Below are 24,907 nucleotides of genomic sequence, written 5' to 3'. Positions count from 1 at the left end.
GCCTAATCTGTTCTGCCAGGGACCGTGCTGATACCACAATTTTAGCTATTATGTGCAGGGACAATCAGCGAAAAAACAAATCAAAGCAAATTCATTTGGTATAGAGCAATTCTCAAAGTGCAAGTCTGAAAGGACACTTAGTGTGGCTCAAACTAAAACAGCCGTCTATGCTGCTAACTGTAATATCACATTGCGTGCTAGCCAAAATAGAATTAGGGAATTGCATTGCAAAAGGGAGGAAAATCCCTGTTTCACTTGTGCTATGGTCGATATAACGTACCTGTGTAATTTAATTGGCAGTGTTCCTGCTGTTGTTTTGCATTTAGCATTACTGTAAGGGCGAAAACCAGAGAGACCAAAGCTGCCACTTTAGATGAAACTTTGAAAGGAATTGGGCTCCGAGGGGAGTCTTTTTTCCTTCCCACCGTTCAGACAATAGTCATCAAAAAGGACATGGCATGCCAGCTACATCCCAATGGGCAGCATGTAAAGGCTTTAGAAGAATCAACAACAAACTAAGACTAGGCCCCCAGAAAACAAGAGACAGAGGAGAGGTGTGTGTGTGTGTGTGTGTGTTGTTGTCATAAGCACCTTCAAAGAACTGTTCTCAATGGAACGAGCGTGTGATCAGGCCAGCCTCAACACGATGTGTCAAAAAAAAGGGATGTCCAAAAGTCTCTGATGTTGTCTATTTGCAGAACTACGCGGGAATGTGCATGCACTCACTCACACACACCTCACATTAGGTCTTGTTTGATCAGAGTATGGAGTGCAGTCTGGGGACAGGTTATTATCCTGCGTTTGTCTCTCCTGTCTCCTCCTATTATAGCTGAACAGCAAGACCCGCCCCCCTCCACACACACACACACACACACACACCACAAGTGGGACATTAGGGATCTCCATGCTTGGGTATCAATCACTGCTACACCCAAATCTTTGCCACCTAACATCCTGCATATTAGCTTTTCAGTGCCATAGGGGAAAAAACACCAGAACTCCCCCAGGCTGTTCCATCATGCCAGTGGAAAATATTAATATTAATACTATGAGCAATAATATATTTCTCCATTCACCTGCTTCCATCCTGCTCAGTATCTACTTGATCTTGATTTTTATCCCATTGTTCCTTATCTAACCCCGTCTTCATCCCTCTTGCTTTTTTCCCCCACTCCCTTTTTCTGCCAATCCCTCCTTGACTCTCTCTCCCACTGTGTAGCTCCAGTGGGCCGGTTCCCCGTCAGGCAGTGCGGCCCAGGAGGGAGCAGCCAGCTGAATTATTGAGAGCATAAAAACGCTGCCGCTAATGGATCCTGAATAAACACACTGGCTAAGCTGCTGCTGCGGCTGCCTCTGCTGCCATAGGGCATCAGGCTGAAAATACTGAGGCTGAGGATGGAGCAACTGGAGGCTACGGCGGTGGCTTTGTCTGGGGCTGAGCCATGGCTACAACACAACTACCGGGCCATCCCAAAGCTCGCAGGATACAACTAACCTGCTAGTGATACTGCCCATCTCTTTTAAGGTCTGTTAGCATTGCAAAGTCTTAAATCTTTTCATTTTACAGTCTGTTGACAGTGGAGATAGACAAATATGTAAAAATTGGCATGAGATCTAAAAATGCATGGGAATCTACACGCAGGGAATTGGGTGTCTGGCCCACTAGCATTGTTTGCAGGCTGAGGTAAGGGATAGAAAGGCAGTCAGGAAGAAAAATGTAATGTGACTGGAAGACCATTGAGAAGAATATCAAGCCTTGTGTAGAAGACTGACCCAGGAGTTCAATTATACAGATACAAACTAAAAAAATACTCCTCTTTTTCAACATTCAGACCCATTTAATTTCATACCCTCTATAAACAACCGCTAGAGGACCAGTCAGGGCAATCTATGTAACGCATTTTAAATACTGGGTTATTCCCCGACTCCATTCCACACTCAGTAACACTCAGTAAAGAAATAATCCTGCTCATCTGTATTCTTGTATTAATGTTTCACTGTGCGGGGCCATTCACAGTGCTGTAATTGCCCGGGGCCTTAGACAGGCCCGTCCCGGAGCCACACAGAAAAACAAGCAGGCGCAGGTCATTAAGTTTTAAGATTGTAAGAGATTATGAAGGTAATCATAGATTAATGTAATGAGCTGAGAAGAACTTCTAAATGAGGTGTGGGTGTGTGTGTGCGTGCGCATTTGTGCATACTTGAGCGCCTTCACCCCCATTTAACTACTGCTAAATCTAATTCCAAAAAAGAACCATAACTGAACGTCTTCATCTTGTTCTGTGATAATGAACACACTCCAAGGGAGATGAGTAGAAGAGGTAGAAATTAAACTAAGAATGGAGGAGCCATAAAAAAAAAGAGGAAAGAAAAAGCTGGCCCTGCAGCAAACTGGAACTTCTAGGATTGTGACTCCGCTGGGAATCTCTGTGCATCCCACCGTTGATGCAGCCTGTTTGTGATAGCAGGCCCTGTAGGCTGTGTGTATGCACAAAGGAGGTGATTCCCATACGGAGGGGGATGAAATACACTTCTTCTGCCTTATGCAAATGCATTGTAATAGAGCACCGCTGCCTGGCAAATTAGAGCAACAGAGAGATACAAGCAAAGACAAAAGAGAAGAAAAAAAATCTACAACTCCAAAGCTAAATGCCAAAGCCAAATAAACAAGTGTGGCTTGAAATGTGTAGTCGCCACAGACACATTAAATAAATATTAAAAAGGAGCTATAGTCACTAAAGGGATACTGAATGAGCTGTAATCACTAGCATTGTATTAATGGTATTTGCCTCACAAAACACTCCTTCAAATAAAGAGTCACTAACTAACAAAAATTATAAATATAGCCACAAGCGGCCATTTGCAAGGTCCAAGCCCATGGGCCAGATGCACACAGATGCCTGAGATATCGCAATTGGCAAAATTGCTTGATGGTGGCACTATGGAGTACTACTTGCTCTAGCATAAAACTAAGTTTAGGAATTATGCCTCACTTCCTGTTTGCCTGTCTTCACCATCAACTTCGTTTTGCGTCATAGCAAAACAGTTTGGATTTTCAAAATGCTGTAACATAGCTGTAACCGAGGCAGTCAAAATATGCTGTGTGCAAAATTTCAAGGTGATTTGATAAAAATTATGGGAAAAATTTTACATATACATATAATTTTTACATATAATTTACATATAATTCAAGATGGTGGAAAAACTATCATGTTGGAAATTAAAACTAGTATGTTGAAGGGATTTGTCTTAAGAATTCTGAAGAAAAATAACGTGATTCTACACCATTCAGTTAAGGAGTTATTGGCTAAAAACGTAAAGATGCTTGATGTAGTGCCACCATCTGGCCATTTGGTGTAATTTTTTGTGCTTTTTGGGGCGGGGGCAAGTAGTTGGGGAGATCTGAAACCTACCCACCAACTTATGGTCTGTGAGCTCCAGATCTTTTTAAGGCAGAAAAAGAAGAGGAAGAAAAATCCTAACATAAACAATAGGGTTCCAGCACCTGTGGTGCATGGACACCTAATAATTTGATACTTCATTGATCTTTGTAGGAAAACTCTCCTTTCCCCCGCAGGATGTCAGCATAAGTACGCACAGGACATTGGCCTTTCACGTCCCCAATCTTAGTTCAGGAGGTCCAGAAATAGAGGCAGCCCCTGGCCTTGGCTGTCTGCTTTACTCCTGCCTTCTGCACTTTCCACTGCACAGCCAGCCCTATCAGATGTCTGGACGCAGCCACCAGGCGTCAACTATGTGTGTGTGTGTGTGTGTGTGTGTGTGTGTGTGTGTGTGTGTGTGTGTGTGTGTACGTGCATGTGTATGTGTAGGTGTGTGCGCATCTCAGATGTTTGTACAGGGCCAGTGGCGTGTTTGTGTGCGAGAGTAGACTCGGCAAGTTTCTCGTTGTTGGGTAACATCTCAAAATGCAAGATAAAACCCTTGGGATAAACAAGGGGGGAAAAAAAAAAAAGGGGGGGGGGGGGTCTTTTGTATGTGCTATACCTGGGTTGGTAAAAGAAATGCTTCTTTGCCCTTTACATTTACTTGTGTGAGTGGTATCTACAGATTTTCTGCCAGAGTAATAATGTTACCAGGAAATCAAATGCATTAAATAGGCTGAGACTCAATTTTGTCTCTTGTGGATCTGTGACAGATGACATTCTTGACTCTGGTAAGGTTATAATGGCAAGCATCCATCCCAGTTACATTTTACATTTAGCCAACATTCTTATCCAGAGCGTGAACCAACCGAGTTGGTCACCCTGCCACCGCTGATGAGCTTACCTTCTTTCTGTCTCTCATTGAGCTCTTGCCTCGCACCATGATTTTGCATCCCGTCTCTGCTTCAAGCTGCTTGGCTGTGAGTCCACGAGGGCCAAGGATCCTCCCCACAAAGTTATACTGCGGAGAGAGAAAGAGAGAAGGGGGAAGAGATGAGTGAGTCTATAGAGTATAACTGAATATAGAGTATGGGAGATTAAGACATTTAAATTACCATTACAGAGAAGTACAGCGTTATTTCACATCAGGACCTCAGTGATTGAAATCAGACCACACTGGAGAGAGGCTTAATGAGCACTTAAAATTCCCTTCTATGAATCATGACGAATCACAGTGCCAATGACAATATCTGCACAAAAACTACACACAACAAACCAAATCTTCTACGTGCGCACATGTTATGACCTGTTCTTTCTGTCCTGGACAAAGAGAGAAAATAAGTGAATGGTAATTGTGTCCCCCAGCAGCCATGGTCCTTCCTCAAGTTCCTGGTGCTAAAACCTGCCTGACCTAGCTGGACTAGTCTTTATTACTGCCTTACATTGTGCAAAGCCTGCTGGGCTACAGAAAAAATGAAATCTTTCTTGAAGGGAAAATAGAAATGAAACTACAGGGAATTAGACTGGGGGAGGAATGGTGGGAAGGAAAGGAGGGAAAAAAAGGAGGGTAGAGGGTGTTAAGGGGGAGGTGAGTCGTGAGGTGAGGTACTCTGCTTGACACAATTTTCTTATCGAGGCCCCCTTTCACTGGTGAGTGGCTTTGCGGCTTTGTACCAAAAGGAAACGTATTTACCGACGTAATCCTCTCCACTTGAAACTGGCTTCCACTGGGATAAAGGGAAAATGTGTTGAAATAATCCAACACAATTTTCAGCCAAAATAAAAACAGAAGGAAAGGAGGAGAGAGGGGGGAGAGGGGGAGCAGGGTGACACATAAGAGGTAAACAAACCACCCGTGTTTAAACAGTGCACGCAGCGGCTGGCAGAGAGCATGATGGGTAAAAGATCTATGACACCATTAAAATGGGATATTTATATGCACGCAAAAAAATTCCAAACCTGAAATATTCAAAAGCTCAGTGGCACAGTGGAAAGCTTTCCTTGACAATCAGAGGCATAACTGTTCTGCTCTAGAGTTGTTACAATGAACAGTGACACCGCTGCATTAAATTCTTAAACGCAGTCACATCTGCTTACACACTCCAACGCACCAATGCCTCTGCAAAATCCAAAAGGCCATCAGTGAAGTCACATCTAATTACAGAGGGATTACAAATCTAATATGATGTCGGTGTATTTCCCCTAAACAACGTAAACAAACACTAGAGAAGACAGTGGAAAACTCTGGGCTGTTGTTCTCTGTGTCCCTGTCACAGGGCTTGCCGGCATGCGTAGCCCATCTGTCTCTGGCTAAGGAAGACACACCCTGTAGCTGGAGAGGGGAGCTGGAGTCCCTGTGGAGGATAACAGCATGCTGTGTTTGTCTGTTGCAAGGCTACTGTCTGTTTAGTGAACTTTAATCACAAAACTGGTGCAGGGGCTATTTGAGAGAACGTGTGCGCCTACTGAAGGATGGTGGGGCACCTGTCCTCTGAGGTCACCCACCAACTATGCATGCTGGCTGAGTTCTGATTCACTCACACACACACACACACACACACACACACACACACACACACACACACACACACACACACAGCCTCAAAGAATGAAGGAGAAAGCTGTCTGTCTGCATCAAAGTACCCACTGCAGACGAAGGAGAACCCTAAGCTCTGGGCACTGCAGTGGTGCTGTGGTACTCCTACACAACACACACACACACACACACACACACACACACACACACACACACACAGAACTCCAACCTGTTCAGCAGAAGCTATGGTGACAGGGTCCAGGGTGTTGTTACACAGCCTACCCTGCTAGCAAGTGTTTTGAAAGACATAGGACACACAAAAGTTGCACAAGATACACCTACAAGCTTTTTAAAAAAAGCCACTAAATCCTCACTCTTATAAGTCCATGGAGATTGGACAGGTGACAGCTCCAATCAGCCAACCAGAGTGCTAGGCTGGGGCTACAGTATCTGCCATCAGTTCAAATCCAATCAGATTTACTCTGCACACTATGAATATATTAAACACAGGAGTTACTGAGCAAGCTCTAGACGTCAAAAAAAAAAAAAGTAACAAAAAGTATATCCGATTCAAATCTGAGGGTTCACAACTTAGAAATTCCCAAACTGTTATGAAAATAGCACTTAACATTTTACTCTCTCGGCACTTCTCTCCTCACTTTGTTGCTAATGCCATCTCTCCCTCTAACTGACAGTAGGAGGGTGTTCTCTCTGGACATGAATATGTTGATGATAATTGGGCTTGACAGTGAGCAGGGGCCTGATGGAGGGAAGTTCAGAAAGAGAGCGAGAGAGAGAAAGAGAGAGGCTGAGAGAGATGACGACAACGGCGCAGAGGCAAAAAGGGGGAACTTCTTGTTTTCAGCTGGCATAGTCATTATGAGCAAAAGGGTTCAACACTGCCACCCCTTGTGGGGAAAAAAAAATGATAGTCTTTCCAGTCTGGAAGTGGACAAAATACTCTGAGAGGGCTGCTCAGGGGCAAGAGGTCGGGGCAGAGGTTACATGTGTGTATAGCTTTGTAGTTTTGTGACCCCCCTTGGCATAAGAGCTTGTGGGTGCAGACTGGTGCGTGGGTGTCAGACATGTTTTTTGTTGTTGATAGGGGCATGTGCACAAAGACACACATACACAGAGGGCGGGGGCACGGCACAGAGCAAGCATCATGTCTGGCCAAGCTGTCACCGCAAGTCTCTCTCTCTCTCTCTCTCTCTCTCTCACACACACACACACACACACACCCTCTTCCCACTAAAGGAAAATTCCAAGACAAAGCCACATCAAATGTCTGGGTTTCTACTTCAAGCTTCTCACCATCACATTGGGCTACAGGCTGGAGATAAAAAATATAAAAAGAAAAACACTGCCTCATCCTATAAAATCCTCTCATTTCTAACTGCAACACCACTCTAAATACCTAATAAAAAATAGCCTAAAATAATCTCCAGGTGGGAACTAAACTTGATTTTTAACTGTAGTGGTTGGCCTTCCCTGCCCCTTTGCCGCTCTGCTGTGTAGCGAGGGTCTGACATTCTTCTCGTGGACGTTGATATGCCGTTAAAAAGGGCGACCTCCATTTTAAGCCACTGGAATGTGGAGACAATGGAAAGCCAAGCGGTTGAGTTATCAGGAGGGTGCAGGGCCACTGAGCCTGCCAGGAACTGCACTCAGTAGAGCCAGAGGAGTAGGATGGATACAGTACCCTCCCTGCCAAATACACCACCCGCTCTCTTCACCTCCCCTCGCTAAACTATCTCGCCTCCTCCGCACCTACCAAAAAACGCTAGCTTCCATTTTCTACACTCCTGCTGCTACACCTCCTCCCCTGTCTCCTCTGACTGTGGTCCTGAAAAAGCTGTGTCTGGGGACCACCATGGCTCCTTGGTCGGGGGTGGCAGAGGCTTTGCACCCCCAGGAGTCCTTCAAGTAGTCACTAGAGATATGGAAATTAATTAAACTTCAACAGCCCGTTTACTATTACCAATCAATACAATTAGACAAGGTATGTACTTAAAATTGTGGTGATTACGATCAATAGTTACACTTTCTCCACTGCTGGCTGTTCCTCCCACCACTAGACACAGAAAGCCTTTTGCCATTCTGTGTTAAATAACATCTAAAAATCAAAAGTAAATAAATAAAAACTGCAACAAATATATATTTACCAGCTTTATTTAATAATCCACTCCTGCCAGCACCCATCTGGTGAACAGAATACATGCATAAACTATTTCTTTTGCTAACTCGGCAACTCTCGGCAGTCCCTTTCTCTCTCTGTATCTTTGCCCCCTTCTTAGATTCCCCCTGCTCATTTACGGCATTAGGAGATTAGAGGCACTGGGACCTTTGCTGGACGGACTCTCTTTCCCTTGCTCTCTCTCTCTCCATCTCATTTTTATCTTTCTCAAAGTTCTGCAAACTGACACACACACGTACCGACACACATACATATATGTATGTATACAAACACACACGCAAACACAGACAGAGACACACTCTCTCTCACTCACACACACACACACACACACACACACACACACACACACACATGCACACACAGCCCCCTTCAGGACAAGGGCTTACACTGACATTAAAGGGCCTTTGTTTAGCCCCCGTTATCGCTACTCCACAGGCGGGTTATGTTGTGTGCATATCTATGTGTACGCAAGTGTGTGTTTATGAGTGCACGCGTGTGTGTGTGTGAAACCGGGATGTATGGAGTGAACTCTTGCAGACACCCTGAGCACCCAGAGGCTGACTGTCGTGTGTGTTTGTGTGTGTGTGCATTGTGGTTTGTGCCTGTGTGAACAAGCGGGAAACAACAGCAGTTCCAGCAACAATGCTCAAAGAAGCAGAACAATTGCGCCTGCGACGGGCGTTTGTTTGTGGCGGTGAGGAGACAGGAAATGAGATCATGGCGAGGGCTCTGGCTGTGTGCGCGCGGGGCTTATCGAGGAGCGGGGCCGAGCCGGGAGGAGAATACCAATCACTTATTAGCCAGCCTGCCTGGGTTTATGGAAATGAGGAACATTTCATTCAGTGCTGTGTATCAAAGCAAGGTGGAAACTATGGTTACACCAGGCACCGCCATCTCTCTCTCTCTCTCTCCCCATCTTTTCGCTCCTCCTCTCGCTCTAACTCACTCCCCTCCTTTCTTCCCCTGAAGTTCTGTTGTGCAACAACTCATACCAAAGTAATGGCTAAGCGATCACAGTAAAACTCCCCTGTTCCTCATACCAAAGATGCCTTCCGTCTCATTTCACTTCAAGTTACTGAGAGGCCTAGCAGAGGGCACGGAGTTGAACACTGCTCTCTGTTGCTGTAACCAACCTCTGTTCTCCTGCCTCACGTCCTCCTCAAACTCCTTTGTACTGTATCCATTCATAGCTTCTTCTGGAAACTGAGCAGGCTTCCTTTTTGTCTCCCTGTCTCTGTGTACACGGCATCTTGTCTTCCCTCTTTTGCATATCCGTCATCCCTTTTCTCCTCTATCCCTGTTCAATTCCTCCCTCCCTCAGCGCACGGATCTCTCACAGAACAAATCAATGTTTCTCTCCGACTACACACAACCTCCCAAGCCACCGGCTGGCGGCCTGCCTTTCATCACTCATTCATCTGTGGGTTGAAATGTTTCATCATTCAATTAATCCATCTTGCTCACCTTCGCTACGGGGCCTGATCCCCACGACCCATACACACACACACACAGCCTCTCTGCATACCATTTCCACACACTTTAAAGGACAGGATGGAAGGAATATGGAGAGGGGGAAGGGTAAGATGACTGGAGTTGAACCTACAGGAGATTGCATCCTTGGTCTACAGGGAGGGACAGAGGAGCAGAGGAGCCGAAGCTGGGGTGTCTGAGGAGTGAAATTAGACTTAGATTCCAACGGGTGACATTTTCGCCTCAAAGCCCTATAGACTTCAAAGCTCTCTATTCAGCACATCCAGCATTTAGCGCCTAATCCTTGGCTCCTTTGATAATTCTGTTTGGGTTTATTTTGGGGTTGCAGGCAGGGTGGAAATAGAGTGAGGAGGAGGGAGAAGACGGAGAGATGGAAAGCGTAAAGATTGAAGTTTGGATGATGGGAGTGAAGGGAGCACAGAGCAAAGTTCATGAACTCTTAAATAAGCGAGTACCAAAAAGAGAAAAATATAAAGACTAGAGAGATGCTAAATAACATCCAGTCTCTCCCTCAGTGTTCATCCGAGCGTTAGTTAATCAGCATAAGTCAATAGGAGGCTGCCCTCTGACAAGGCTGAGAGTGCTGTGGAATTATGCTAGCCATGCTGTGCTACCTTAGCCGCAGCCCTGTCACAGAGAGAGACAGATCAGACATTCAAATAAAACGTGCTAGATCTCCTATTTTGGGAAATATATAAAATTCACAAAGTGCGTGTGTGTCTGTTGTCCTTAACATGAACTCAACAGCTCAAGTTTATATTCAGGCCCTGTCTAATGCTTGGCCCTGGTCAGAAAGCCCATTAGCTGGTTTTTACACAAGCTATTTTTTTGAAAAATGGAACAGAGCAGACAAATTAAATGACAGTTTTTTAAACACATGGCACTCATGATATTGGGATGTGCCGGCCAAGTGAAAGGTGTGTATGTGTTGAGGAAAGTTTACAGTTGTGGACCTGCAAGAGCCAAGAGTGTGTTAACAGTGGAGGATGAGCAAGAGCCAAGAGTGTGTGCATGTGTTTGCGTCTATCTGTGTGCTTCGCAGTCTAACAGCAGCAGCGCCGTGAGGATGTGCTGGCAACAATGAGGAGTGACCACTATGTCGTTTTTAATCCACATCTCTTGTCCTGTGTGTGTGTGTGTGCTCACTACACCTCTGGTGCAGTCTTTGATCCCTCTGTGAGCAACCTGCTTACTCTGTCCTTCATTCTCTCTCTTCACCTCCCTCTCCCGCTCAGTTTAATGACAGGCCAAGGAGGCTGGATACACCATCCACTTACAGTATATAAGCACAAGTAGCTAATATGCAAGCAATCACTGGCATTAGTGCAGTTATGAATACGCATCTAACAGCTTATCCTGTCGCCCTTCGTCATGTTAACTAACTACAACAAATAGAATCTCCTCCGTTTAAATCATCATTGTAATTACCCTCCTCATCAAATAGCTAACTAGAATCCCATCCGTTGATCAAATGATCATCATCACGCATGGCTGGCTAGCTAGAGATATCAAAATCCGCCTCTCCCAGGCTCTATTGGTGAGGTGAGGTGAGGTGAGGTGTTGGGCGGTACATTTCCAGGGCTGGTAATGACTTAAGGGGGTCAGAAGGATATCAGGAGCTGGCATGATAAGTGATGACACCCTCATGGGAACGAGCTTAATGACTTTCCCTGTGCAGCGAACTGGCTGGTTTGGCCTGGCAATTTTACTGCAGTGAAACAGAAAAGATCCAGTATCACAAGGACATCCTGTCTGCTCAAACCACTACAGCCTTCTTCTTTGTCCCTTACGGTGGAAGTGAAGCATCATGGGGGCAATGGGGCAAGTTGCTCTCATCTCAGCTCTACTGTCATTCTATTTTGCAGTCTCATTCGTACCTTTTTTCTTTGGTCATTCTATGTAAAACCTGTCGCAGCAAACGCACACATGCACACGCCCACACACACATACACACACACACACACCCAGAGTGTGGTGAGGCATGCATCTTGCCAACCTGCCAGGAGAAGTGTGTCTGCAGAAACTGCCATCCTAATTACTGTCCCTAGAACATGAGCATGCACAAACATACACACACAAACTGGAAATGACAGCACTACTCCATTTTTCATTATTCTACTCAGGCTCAGTCCCAGCGTTTCACCAGCCCCTCTGTTATTCCTGCTGCTAGGCTGCTCCCTCTACTGACATACATTCATTCAGATTATGTGGTACATGGGCCTCTCATAGCCGATTTTCACTAGGTTTCAGGCTCGCTTTAGTCTTTGTTGCAGTGAGGGTCAAGTTGAGGGCAAACACTGCACAGACAGACACAGAGACACACACACACACAAACATACACAGTAAAAAAGCAAGCAGACATTTACCCATCTCATTAGTGCTGCTAGTGTTGAAGAACACATTTATTTAATCCTGATTTATCTTGGTTTTTTAGTGCCTGAGTGACGGCGGCTGATGGAGACTGAATAAGCAAATATAAATTTTAGCTTACTGAGCCAAGGCCAAACTGATGAGCACCTTTCTCCTACCTTTCATGTACTGATCAACAACACCAGAAGCAGCCGACCTCCAGCCTCTGACAACTGAGTACATAGGGCCAATTTTGATCAATCACCACGCTTTTTTTTTTAAAGCAGACGAGTCATTTGCGATGCTCAATTGGAGTCATTTGGCTTCAAAAGGTGGGCTAATAACCAGCAAATGAAGACTTGACGAGAATCAAACATCTGCTCCTGTGAGGACCGGCAGCTCGGGCACCATAGAGACAGAAAGGGTGGGGTGGGTTGCTTTTAAAAGGATTCCATTACCGAGGTAAACAACTTAAAAGTGCCATGACAACCACCTCAACACCAGACAGAAATTAACGCTAGAGAAAAACCAACAGCAGGGAATCTTTCACATAGAACCCAAGCTACAGGAACTAGAAAATGTGCTACATAATGGAAGCCAGTCCTCAATGACGAGAAATGTGGTTAAAAAGGATAAGACTACATTTACTGTACTTTTTTGTGCAGTACTTTTTCTATAGAGTTGTTATTCAGTGGGGTTTAACACATTATCAATCAAATAAAAATGTAAAAAAACAGGAAAAATGTGTTCCTGCAATCAACATACTAAGGAAGGGTGGAGTTTGAGTCGTGAGCTGTGTGGCAGTGCTGTTTCACAGACCGATCTATACAAGAGACCCTTCTCTTCTCTCCGGCTTCTTCAAAGCCTCGTCCCGTCAGGCCTGTTTACCAGTTGCTCAACAGCTTACGTCTAACTGAGGGTCCCATTTCATAGAGTCAGCACAGCCAGGGCAGTGTGTGTGTATGTGGGTTCAGTTCTGTGCATTTCTCAGCAGGCGATGACCTACTAGGGATGGGTCATGATTTTCAAATTTTCGAATAGTCATTAAATTATAAAAAATCAAATAGTTTATGCGACTATCATCTTGTCTTAAAAAGTATATTTTCCCTTGTCTTTACCGGCGCCTCTATCGGGGCTAATCGGACTAGGTAGCTGGCTTAGCTAGCTAACTCTATGCAAATGTCCGCCTATATAGCTTGCTAGTAGTAAATAGCTATGGCTTGATTAGCCCCGAACCGGTCCTTCTCTCGTTTTAACGTTAAAACGAGAGAAGGACCGGTTCGATCTTCGAAGAACGGTCGAATAGTTCCCAGTGAATATTTAATAGTATTTTTGCTTGAAATGCCCATCCCTATGACCTACCCACAATCCACCTGGGCGTTAAACAGTTGGCAAATACAAACCCACAGGGAATAAAGTAGAGAAAGAGACACACTTAAAAGACACGTCACACATCCTATCAGATGCCTGAAGGTCAACGGAAATGACATGCTGAGCTGTCAGTCAGCTGCCTATCAGTGTGTGTGTGCGCGCGCAACAGAGAGAGCCGGAGCCACAGATAGCATTTAATTGAAGGTTGAAGTTATCAGATGGCCCGCGACTCTGCTGTCAGTCAAAGATGCGGTCGCCACGGTGACGCTTCACGGCGCTCTGCACACTGATGACATCAGGAAATGGCTGATGTGAAGAATGGCGAGGGGCACCGGGCACACAGACAGACAGACACACACACACAGGCAGACAGACGGATAGAGATACAGGCATAGACACACACACACATTCACAAAGAGACACAGGGGCACTCAGACCTGAACACACAAGCCAGCACAGGGACACACTTAAGGAAATTAGAGTAGGAGCGTGCTGGCAAGGCAAGTTATTTTGGTGGAATTGACATGCTGCACTGCATCCAGGCACCAAGACAATCTAATTATCTGCTAGTGAAACAAGAGGGGGGACACACAGGTGAGAGGGAGAGAGAGAGAGAGATAGAAAATGACAGCAAGAGTATATGGGCAGGTATATGGATATGGCAGGTAAGGGGTAATGTTGTGGTTATTACTGATAGAAGACAAAAAAATGGCAGGAGTCCCAAAATGAGTGAGGAAAGAAGGAAAAGACGGGGGAAAGGGTATAAATGAAGACAAATCTTCCGTGGCAGCTGTGTCGATGCCAAGAACACAATGTGGAGACTTGGAGCATCGTTCCCCGCTTTCTTGGGAGCACCTAGTATTGCGTCAGCGAGACACACACACACACACACACACACACACACACAGAGCATCCTCCCTCGACACATGTCGGGGGGAAAAAATCTGGGAAATCAGGCGGAAATGTGAGAGGGGGGAAAATATTCCCCAGTCTAATAATCATCATTACAGTCTCCTCTCCTCTTAGCAGTGGGCAGATGGGGATAGGAAGTGACATTTTTCTTCCCTTCATCATTTCTTCCCTCTCTCTTTTCACTCTGATTCTACATCGTCTCACCCCCCACCACCCTTCTCTCTCTATTAAATGATTCCCCTCTTTCTGTGCTCCTTATAAAACTCAATGAATCTAGTGATAGTTCACCCAGTGCAAAGACAAGAGCTGTCAAACTGCAGAGCAGCAAAACAAGCTAAACTCTAGGTAGAATTCAGCTGAACACACAATAACAAATTTAATCTGCTACTGCCTACTGTTAACAGCAGTTCTGGCTTACACACACACACACACACACACACACACACACACACACACACACACACACACACACAAACTACAGTTCCAAACAAGACCATTTTCTAAGAATAGAAGAGATTGGAATAGAGAAAATAACTCCTTGAAGACCTGCTACAGATTTCCCCTGATTCCAATCAACACAGCTATATATATCAAAGCTATTTGGCCTTTTTCTCTTCTACTCCGGACTTAATGACCAAACTGTGTGTGTGTGTGTGTGTGTGTGTGTGTGTGTGTGTGTGTGTGCGTGTATGTATTAATGTGTATACACAAAATAGTGAGAAACTGTCCATGTGGAATGTGTGTCAGTCATTTTTGTGTCACTATGTTTCTGTATTTGTGTGTATGTGCACATCTATGAATGTGTGCATGTCTGTGTGTATCTGTGTGTGTGTTTGTGTCTGCTAAGGTCATCAGTGACTCATCTTGGCCACCAGGGGGAAGCCTAATTAATTTAGTAGCTTGCCAGGCGGCTCGTAAACACAATACTGAGTTACAGCCCTGCTCAGCACAGAGCAGCATAGCACACAGAGCAAGGGGAACACAGGGGTCATCTGAGGGTGTCGGCACATTTAATAGCGTGTGTGTGTGTGTGGGTGGGTGTCAGTCATTCCAGAAGGGTGTTTAAGGCCACAGGTGGCACCACTGTTCCATACCTTTTCACTGACCTGCCTCACTTTCCTATAAACTGATGTGATGATTAACACTGTTAGCAGAAAACCAACCCATCTACACACACACACACACACACACACACACACACACACACACACACACACACACACACCATCCAGTAATGGCTGACCCCCAACGTTGGACAGGTTCACACGCAGATACTATTCTACTACTAGTGAATATGTGTGCGTGCGTCATCTTAACATATTGGCTTCTTGTACTGTATAATGTAATGTGTGTCTATGTATTTTATCATCGTCATATATTGTCTTCTTAATTTATAGCCTAACATGATGTAAATGTGCTTTGTCAAAGGTTAAACTGAGATTTATCGAGCTTCACTTAAGAGGGAAAGCATTTACCAATCAACATTTTTGTTAAAATGTCAACGTTAATTAAAAAAAATGGATTAGTAAAAAATAAGAGGGAGGAAGGATTAGATAAACACATAAAAGCAGGAGATAATCAAGGCAAAATTGGTAAATGGGGATCACCACTGGAAACGAATGTGCCTTATGTCCACTCAGCCTTAAAAAAAAAAAAAAAACATACACATCCCTGCAAATGTAAATGAATAGTTTTCATCAACAGCCAGTTGGTGGAAAGTCCAAGGACCTGAGGTCTTGGAACTGGAGCTGGGAGGTGAAGGACCGGGGCTGAGGTCGGTGGATTTAGCTGGCTTCCGGAGGCTGCGCCTGGCCTTGAGCACTGTGGGCTGGCCAGAGCCGAGCTGAGCCGAGCCGAGCCAGTCCCTGGTGCCCTTTATCAATTCTGTCAGGGGGAAAATGCAATTCACGCCTGGCTGGGCCCTTCCTTGCTCTACGCTGCCTCTTCTCCTTCGCCACCTCCCTCCATTCACCTCCTCTCCGCTAGCTGCTGGGATTACGAAGAGAAATGTTGCTGCTCAAGAGGTGACACAGCCAGTCGTGTGTGTGTGTGTGTGTGTGCGTGTGTGTGTGTGCGATGTCTGCCAAAGATTAGCGCGAGGACAGGAAGGTGGCTGACGGACCTACACACATGAACAGACAAATACACACACACCACTGTAGACATGCAATATCTCACTCATTCTCTATCCCTGTCTCTCTCTCTCTCTCTCTCTCTCATACATACACACACACACACACACACACACACACACCTCACTGTCATCCTTTAGACAAGCCTTTCAGCCTTGCCTCTCCTATATCATCTCCTTCCTCCTCTGTCTCTACAGTTAGACCGACAGCTCTACTGTGCCTTATGCTCTCTCAACTGCGTGTGTGTTTTAATTTGTCCAAAGCAGTGCTGTCTGCCCAGCCTCTTTGGCCGATGCCAGTGGTCAGTCGACCAGCTTTCCATATTTTTCATCCGAATATTTATGGAAAGGTAGTTTTCGTGACTTTCCTCCTCTCACCTCACCTCCTCCCTCCCCTCTCAGCCCTAACCTACCGCTGAGTTGGCCAGTCAACAGCCCAACATGCCAACGTGTTTTCCTGTGGCTAGGCCCGATTTAGACTGGCGACTGATATAGCTTTGGCAGCAGTATATTGACGACTTGGTACGCATGCTATGAGTCGAGCAACCATTAATAAACAAACTGACAAAATATAGTTGAGTTAGTCATAGTAAGGACAAGTAAAGAGCTGTGTGTCTACCAACCACAAATGACACAGGAAGAAAAGGGAGAGGGATGAAGAAAGAACTAGGGATGGAGTGTATGAGAAACTGAAAAGCGTTAAGTAGAGAGAAGGAAAAGGAGAAAGAAGGAGAGAGAGAATGAAAGAGGGAGTGTGTCCTCAGTGCTGACAGATTGCTGAACCATCGGCAGCTGTCATTCCAGTGATGACACGTCACCCAGACACATGGCCAAAGGCAAAAAGACCAACTACACACACGTGTGTGTGTGTGTGTGTGTGTGTGTGTGTGTGTGTGTGTGTTATGGCTTCAACAGACAGAGGATTTTTGGATCCATTACAGTTGCTGATTTATCTGTCGATACAGACATTTTGCAAAAAAGTATCTTGTTTCTGCACCGCTCGCTCGAAATTTTTAAAAGCATAATAGCAACAGGCAGAAATGTTATTGGCTGATTTTCTGCATTTTGGACACAAACAGCATACTTTTGTATTACATACGTACTACATTATAATTTTTATTTTATATACCTCACAATACTTTTCTTTATGTATTTATCATAATCTAGTAGCACTGATAATATTTGTGCATCAGTACCAGTGTAAATATTAGGCTGATCTGCCCTAGTATGCAAGAAAGAGAAAAAGGGAGAAAAAGAGAGAAAAAGAGATATGTGTGTGTGTGTGTGTGTGCGAGCCAGCTCCTTACGTCGGGGTACTCTTTGACAGGCACGAAGAGTTTCTCCTGCAGGTGGATGATGGGGCCCATGGGCTCAGGCAGCTCCAGGGGGTGTCTGTCCACCAGGCCGTTCACTGTGTCGTTGTACATGTCCTTACGCACTCTGTTGATCTCTGCAACACACACAAATATGTACACTGTGGTCAGCAACCAAATAACAGCAGGACAGGACAACTGTGCTAGTTTTTATTTGGTATTTGATATAGTAATTCGTCATGTGGATTTTTGTAAAAGGCTTCATGTAGTTTCAATCTATATTGTAAAAACAAAAAGAAAATATCACTTTGAAATCCATCAATAGTCTAAAGTATAGTTTGATTTGTTAGTTTCCTCTAGCATATTGTAACTTTGTTTTAGAAAGTACTTCACAAATAAAATTATCATTGCTGTGCATGAATAATTCACATTACCTGCAGGAAATTGCAATTTTGCAGAATCAACTGTTCTGACTTACAATTATCAAAGGTGCAATTTTTCACCTTCACTTTTCCCCACAAATGCAGAACACACCACAAATTGTCATACATTTATGAGAAAAAGTCACCTAAAACCCAGGGGTTTTTGGTTGCAACAATCAATCATTGGAAACACTGAACACGCAAAGCTGTGTGATAAATATGACTCAGTAACGTGTGTTTACGTGTATGTGTTAGTAATAAGTTAAGCGTTGTAGTAGTAAAGGGGTAAAGGCCACCTTCCTCCCTCTCTGCCTGTTCTAATATAGCAGTCTGTATGAGCGGCTGGGGCAGGAGGGGAGACGAGACGCAGGGAATCGCTCAGGCTCAGGTATATGCCTTCAGATCTGATCCCCCTGTCAGATAAAACTAATGGACCTCTCTCTCTCACACACACACAAGCTCTGGAAACAGAGACTTCCGTTGGAAAAAAAAAAAAAAAATCCTACACTTACACACACACATTCACCTCTAAATCATGCACATCCTACTCTGACTGTCTCTCTCTCTCTCTCTCTCTCTCTCTCTCACACACACACACACACACACACACACACACACACACACACACACACACAGGAGGAATGCAGTGCTATGGGGGTGGAGAGAAAGCATCCATTCATCCAGCCCAGTGTGTGTGTGTGTCACAGTTTGATGAGGGTCGACGGCTGCAGTTGTAACACCCTTTAACACAGGACACACACATCGGTCACGCTTCCCAACTTCCCACGTTTGCCACCACAGCGCACACAGACATACAATCCCTGAACCAAAGAGCTAATCAGGAGTTATCAATGGATGGGAGAAACGCCATCCGAAAAGCGGAGACATCCAGGAATGCAAGGATGGAGGTTTATCAGTTTGACTGTGAAATAGCCGGAAGCAATTGGTGAGGCCTAGGGGAATGGTGTGTGTGTGTGTGTGTGTGTGTGTGTGTGTGTGTGTGTGTGTCTGTCTGTGTGTGGTTAGGCAGTATTTCCACCTCTCGGGAGCCTTTCGGGCAGAATGGGAGCTCTATTTAAACTCTAGCTGGGGAACCCGACACTCCCCTATAGTCGCTCTCTGTAATGCATGCCTGACCTCAAAGCATGACCCCAACCCTGCAGCCCATTTGTAGGGCGGGTAGAAGCAAAGACAAATTTATCTAATTAGGCCTTACTGTGATTTTTGTCACCGTTTTATATAAAACTAATTATACACTTTGATAAAAAAAAAACAAGACATTCTGGAAGCGCCTCAGTGGATTTAGGCATGGAATGGGTTCACGGTAATTTCCTGTTAAGCTGAAAAAGTGTTTGCTCAGGGTCCCATGGTGATCAACTGACAGGTCTGTGATTGATGGGTCTCTAACACTGACAAACACACATACACATACTCTCAAACATCTGGCTTGCAGCTGTCTGGATAACACCTGTGGGACACATCGGAACCATATAAGCAAGGAAGGAGACTCGGCCCAGAGCGACTCCCGCCCAAACCGCATGACCTCACCGCTCTGCGGTCCACGCAGATATTCCCAGTCCTCCTTAAACCATATGAACTCATCCTCACTGCATCTAGCTCAGAGTTAGTGGGAGGACAGATTACATCAGGCCCAACCACTGGCTTCAGGCCACATCCAGGCTTTGTGTACGAACAGAGGCTTGGCAGTGAGACGCTATACAGGGATGTGATCAGGATAGCACAAAACAGGGAGTAATGGGAGTGCTGGGAAACAGAACAAGTAATTACAAATTAATGTGTGCTGTGTGTCCAATGAACCTGAAATCTTGAATAAATAAATAAAAGAAAAACTGTGGCAGGGTGACCTAGTGGTTAGAGAGACTGTGTCGCAACAAAGTTCATAGGTTCAATTTTTGGCAACAGCTGATGTGCAAATCCATTAGCAGCCAGCTAACTCATTGTTAGTCTTTCTGGCAAAAAAGAGCACCAGCTAAATGCTTAAAATATAAATGGCATACTGTAAAATGAAATGCACCCTTGACTATACATCTTAGTAGCTAAGTGGCTTCCTCTGTCTCTTCCAGCCAGCATTAATAAACACAGAAGAGTTATTTAACAGACCACTGGTGGGCTAAGCATGTGTGTAGGAGCCATCATGATGGGTAAAGAGGAACCGACATTCTGTAGGTTTGAAAATCAACTCGCTGCACCTGGCACACAGCGCAAATATATACACACATGCAAAGTCCAACGCGACCAAGCATATTCATCGTTCAGACTAGAGAATGAAAAGGGAGAAGTGCACGCACACGACAATACACCCCCACCCCTCCTCCTTCTAATTCTATTTCCTCCAGCTGAAATGCCACATTAACATAAGGGGGCCGTGCTGGGCCATCAGTGGAGACGTGTGGCATTTGACAACCTCTAATTTCAGTGCGGCAAGTCTTTTCTGAAGCGCTGCGCTCACCTAAAAATTACCCCCTGCCTTGCGCGACCGACGAAATCATTTGTCTAGCTGTCCACCCCAGCGAAAAAAAGACTGATTTGGTATGAAAGAGAGAAGGGAGGAAGACGGAGGATCACTATCTCACAAAGAACAGAAGGAGAGGAAAGAGAACAAAATCAGTGAGAGCAAAGGAAAAGAGGCGGCCATCAACTGAGACCTCTGGCTTTGGCCTAGCTATACTCACATACACCTCAGATGGGGAAAAGTTGCGATTGGTGTGTGTGTATGCATGTGTGTGTGTGTGCTTGCTTAAGGGTTATATGAGGGGGCTGTGTGGGCAGTAACAGATCCCCTGTTACTCCCCCTTAGCTATCTCTCAGCTCACTGCTAGTGTGTCACCCAGGACCTGACTCAGCAAAATCCACACAGACGGCACTTCGCTGTCGGGGCCGTCTATTTACCTGCGGGTGGGCTGTACACACACACACACACACACACACACACACACACACACACACACACACACACACACAGAGAGAGTTGGGCAGGGAGGATAATGTCTCCATTCAGCTCTTTACCCAGACATTTATCAGGAAGAAACAAACATCAACCTTGAGAGGTGGTCGGAGGACAGACTGAATGGAGTTAGGAAGAGAAAAAGAGACAAAACAAGAGAAATGATGGCCACAGTGCCGACGGAGAAGAAAGTTGTTTCTTGACTCCGTTTGACTCGAGCTGCTCTTCACTGTTTCCATGTAAGTTAAAACACATTTCATTTCATCCCTCCCCTCTCTTTCAGTTTCTCTCCATTTCTGCCCTTTTCTTCTCCAATCTGCGGTGAAAAAAAAGAAAATGTCACAGTCCGTGGCTGCGGAGCCCTATCTGCCCTGTGAAAGCTCAGATAAAGAGAAGATTTCTCCTCATCTCCTCTCATCTTAACGCAGGAAAACGATGAGAGGGGTGGGTGCCCGGAGGGAAGGATGAGGGAGAGGAGAATGAAAGGAAGGGAGGTTTGAGAGGTGGAGGACTGTGGAATATGGGAGAGGAATTGGCTGTGGGTTGAGAGTCAAAAATCAAAGTGTGGTCAGATAGAGAGGCTGGCGTTCCTAGAGGAGTTGTCGACTTGCAGGTTGAAGCATTAAAGAGAGGTAAAGGATTAGAGAATGGAAGGAGAAGATGTATGGATACGGATGCTGTGATGTTGGGGTATGTAAGTACATCTTCAGGCATAAACATTTCTCAATACTGCTGTGAACATTTCAAGGCCCAAAACAAGATACAAGCCCATCATTACTGCAGATTCCAAACCCAACATGTTTAATAGTCAATGAAATTGTGCGAAAAACATCCTGAGGCTTATCAGATTCAAACCTTGATAATGCAAATGTATCTAAATTAATGACAATCAAATGATCAATTTATTGACATCAGCTATGTGAAGTGTGTTGCCACTTACATAAGGACTCCATGAGTTGGGAGAAGCTGAAAGGTGGCATGCCACACACACAAAATGTCTGCACACCTAGTGCCCCTGACCTTAACTCCCCCCACTGCTGCCACTGGTTTCTAGCAGGCTTATTTTCTCTGTCATGCCAACAGGCTCCAGTGGCAGCAGTACTGAGCAGTGTGAGATCAGACTTTCACCTACACACAGACCCCCACCGCTGGGTATGCCACAGGAAAACTAGGCCTAGGCTGGAGGGTAAGGTAGTAAAAATAGAGTCAGAAAAAGTGTGTGTGTGTTTGTGTGTGCAAGAGAGTAAGAGATAGGGGGAAGAGGAAGGAAAAAAAATACAAGTGCATTACATGTACCTATTCATCTGTGTGAGTGATCTTTGACAGAGTCTGCCTCTGTGAACACAGCACCGGGGGATAGGGAAGCTTTTTATTTATTTACTCAGCCTGATGCCAAAAAAATCATCAACTAGTAGCGGGACTAGCGAAGTAGAAGCAAAGAGCGCGAGAGGTTGAGACTGGGAGAGAAAAGGCGCGAGAAGAAAGAATAGCCAAATGAGGGGAGAACATTTTCTTTAGCTGGGGCCCTCTGATCTAACATGATCTAATGAATGTAAACACAGTGTGAGGACAAACTTGGGGAATGGAGGGGAGGAGAAGGGAGATCAAAGGAGAAGTGAAGAGATGGAGGGGAGGGAGAGGGAGAGAGATGAAGGGGAGTCCAGAAGGAGCTAATGTAATCAGGTTTAAGACCGGCGAAGATCAGCTAGCTAGACCTATCCCACCAGAGAACGGGAACTAGCCCATTAAGAGGCCAAAAATAGCCGCGTTCCATAAGGACGCTTTAACTGCTTTGTCCTCACCCTGTAGCTCACAGCAAAACGTCCTCCTGACCATGCAGCGCACATCTGCCTGTGCGTGTGTTGGTGAGTGAGAGAGCGAAAGAAATGTAATGGGTGAGTAATCAGTGTGATCAGCTTGCCTCAGTAAAGCAGCTTTAGATGCCTTGTGATGCCTGGTATTAGGCTGATAATACCTGGCACCTGAAACGGATGTAACACCAATTAAACTTAAAGCCAGAATGATCAAATGCTCGACTCTGCAGAAAGACTGAATGAGTCCTTCCAGTTTGAGTGTTTTAGGATCAAAACCCTGCAGTGTTCAAAATCATTCCATCTTTCCCTGCATGCACACACGTGCGTGCGCCACACACACACATGTATGATTGAAGCAGGTGAAAAAAAGAGGTAGGAAGCAGAGGTAAATTTAGACATAAAAAAAAAAAAAAGCTGGAGGTAGGGCCCAACTAGGGCCATCACAGATGTAACTCCATATGCTGTTGCTGAGTGAGACAAGACTCAGCCGAGGTACAAGCCTTTCCACTTTAAAGCCGTGCACTTTAGTAATCACAAAGCCTGGCTAACCGTTGCAGGCGAACGGATTTGGGGCGTTTAATGCATTCCTTCCCTTTATTCACGCCACAGACGACTTTATCCAAGGCGACACTCCACTTCAACAGTTTGGGGGTTTGGCAGCCCAAGCATATGAAAGACGGGGGTTTCTTTTAAAGCGGAGAACAGGGGTATAGCGTGCGTTGGTAGGGGTGACTGAGCCATGAAAACGTATGCATTTCTAGGGCTTATCGTCGACTCGCAGCTGCCTCTCTCCCCCTCTCTCTTCATGAGGGAAAAAATGTAGTTTCCTAACGCTTCTGTCTTATTTTTACTCTCTAATCTTTGATTTAACAGTAGGCCTACATTGCACATTCCTTTGATGTTCATGCGCAAACTATTCCAGTGCTGTTAATGAGTATGTTGTAATATCAGCCTAGTTAAGGATGGCGTATGTATTTGAACTCTTAAAGGGGAATACAAGCTTCAGGTTTGAAATATGCTGTCACAGTATAGCCTAGTTATACTTGCATTAGTGAACATTCATGACAACATCCTGTAGCCAGAAGAAAGAGTTAATCTGCATATCATGCTAATGTGCAAAGAAAATCGTCTGGAAAAGGTGACAGCACCAAAGATATTTCTTGAGATCTGAGCACACTTTCTGATTCTGATTCTGTTACATGTGAGTCAACCATGAGTGTGTCTCTAGTTGTCTTTTATATTTAGCCCTATATATTGACTGGACTGTCCTCTTGCATAGTAAAAACATCTTCAGTTGAGTGATAGTCCTCTGGTATTTTTATGTGAGTTTTATGGGAGAGGTTAATAAAGAAATGAGGAACACTATACCATCCGAGACACAAGATATCCCTTTTGTTAAAAATAAAATTACCTGTAGTTTACACACACCAGTCTGTGGAAATGTTATTTTCAAGCACAGTAAAGTGCCAGATTTAAATGTAATACAATGTGTAGGTTTTATATATAATCTCATACAATAAATTAGAATTTTGTGCCATCAATCCTTTTATAATGCTTTCAAATGATGGATCTCTTATTTTTCAAATTTAAAATATTTCTGAAATATGCATCTCAGCGGTGCTTCACAGCGACTCATCCACAGAGTTCCCCAAGCCTGACACAATGTGGATATAATTGCTGGCCCCCACACAGGCAGAGGGGTCTAAACGGCTGTAGAAAGAAATGACGATGCAGTTTGCTGGCAGCCAAAGGGAGAGATTTACGTTGTGTGTGAGGGATTCTCCTAAAGCAGGCTGGGTAAAAAAGCTCCAGCGTCAGGTCTTTAAGTAGATAGGCCACTAAATAAACGACTGGCGTAACAAGGTTTCTGGATCCTCTCCTCCCTGCGCCAGGTAGACACACACACACTTACCCATCTCCTGGGTAAACAGTGAGCCAAGATGTAGAGGAAATACACTTCCATCCAAATTGGGAATGGATGGTCGATGCTTTCTACTACAAAAAAATGCTTGCACACACACTT

The 24,907-nt window shown here is 44.9% G+C and overlaps 1 protein-coding gene across 5 annotated transcripts in view; it reads right to left on the bottom strand.

Moving 5' to 3' along the window:
- qkia (QKI, KH domain containing, RNA binding a) overlaps nucleotides 1–24,907 on the bottom strand; it is an 82,082-nt gene that overhangs the window by 37,900 nt on the left and 19,275 nt on the right. For all 5 annotated transcript variants that reach the window (XM_071910190.2, XM_071910193.2, XM_071910192.2 and 2 more), the window contains exons 2-3: nucleotides 17,678–17,820; nucleotides 4,288–4,404 (exon numbers count right to left, since the gene is read on the bottom strand). In XM_071910190.2, coding sequence (XP_071766291.1) covers nucleotides 4,288–4,404; nucleotides 17,678–17,820 — 260 coding nt within the window. The remainder of the gene's footprint in view (nucleotides 1–4,287; nucleotides 4,405–17,677; nucleotides 17,821–24,907) is intronic.

Source organism: Centroberyx gerrardi, chromosome 17 (assembly GCF_048128805.1).
Source record: "Centroberyx gerrardi isolate f3 chromosome 17, fCenGer3.hap1.cur.20231027, whole genome shotgun sequence".
Classification (NCBI taxonomy): domain Eukaryota; kingdom Metazoa; phylum Chordata; class Actinopteri; order Beryciformes; family Berycidae; genus Centroberyx; species Centroberyx gerrardi.
Note: the sequence above shows the minus strand (reverse complement) of the source record. Positions and strands in the feature narration are given on the sequence as shown.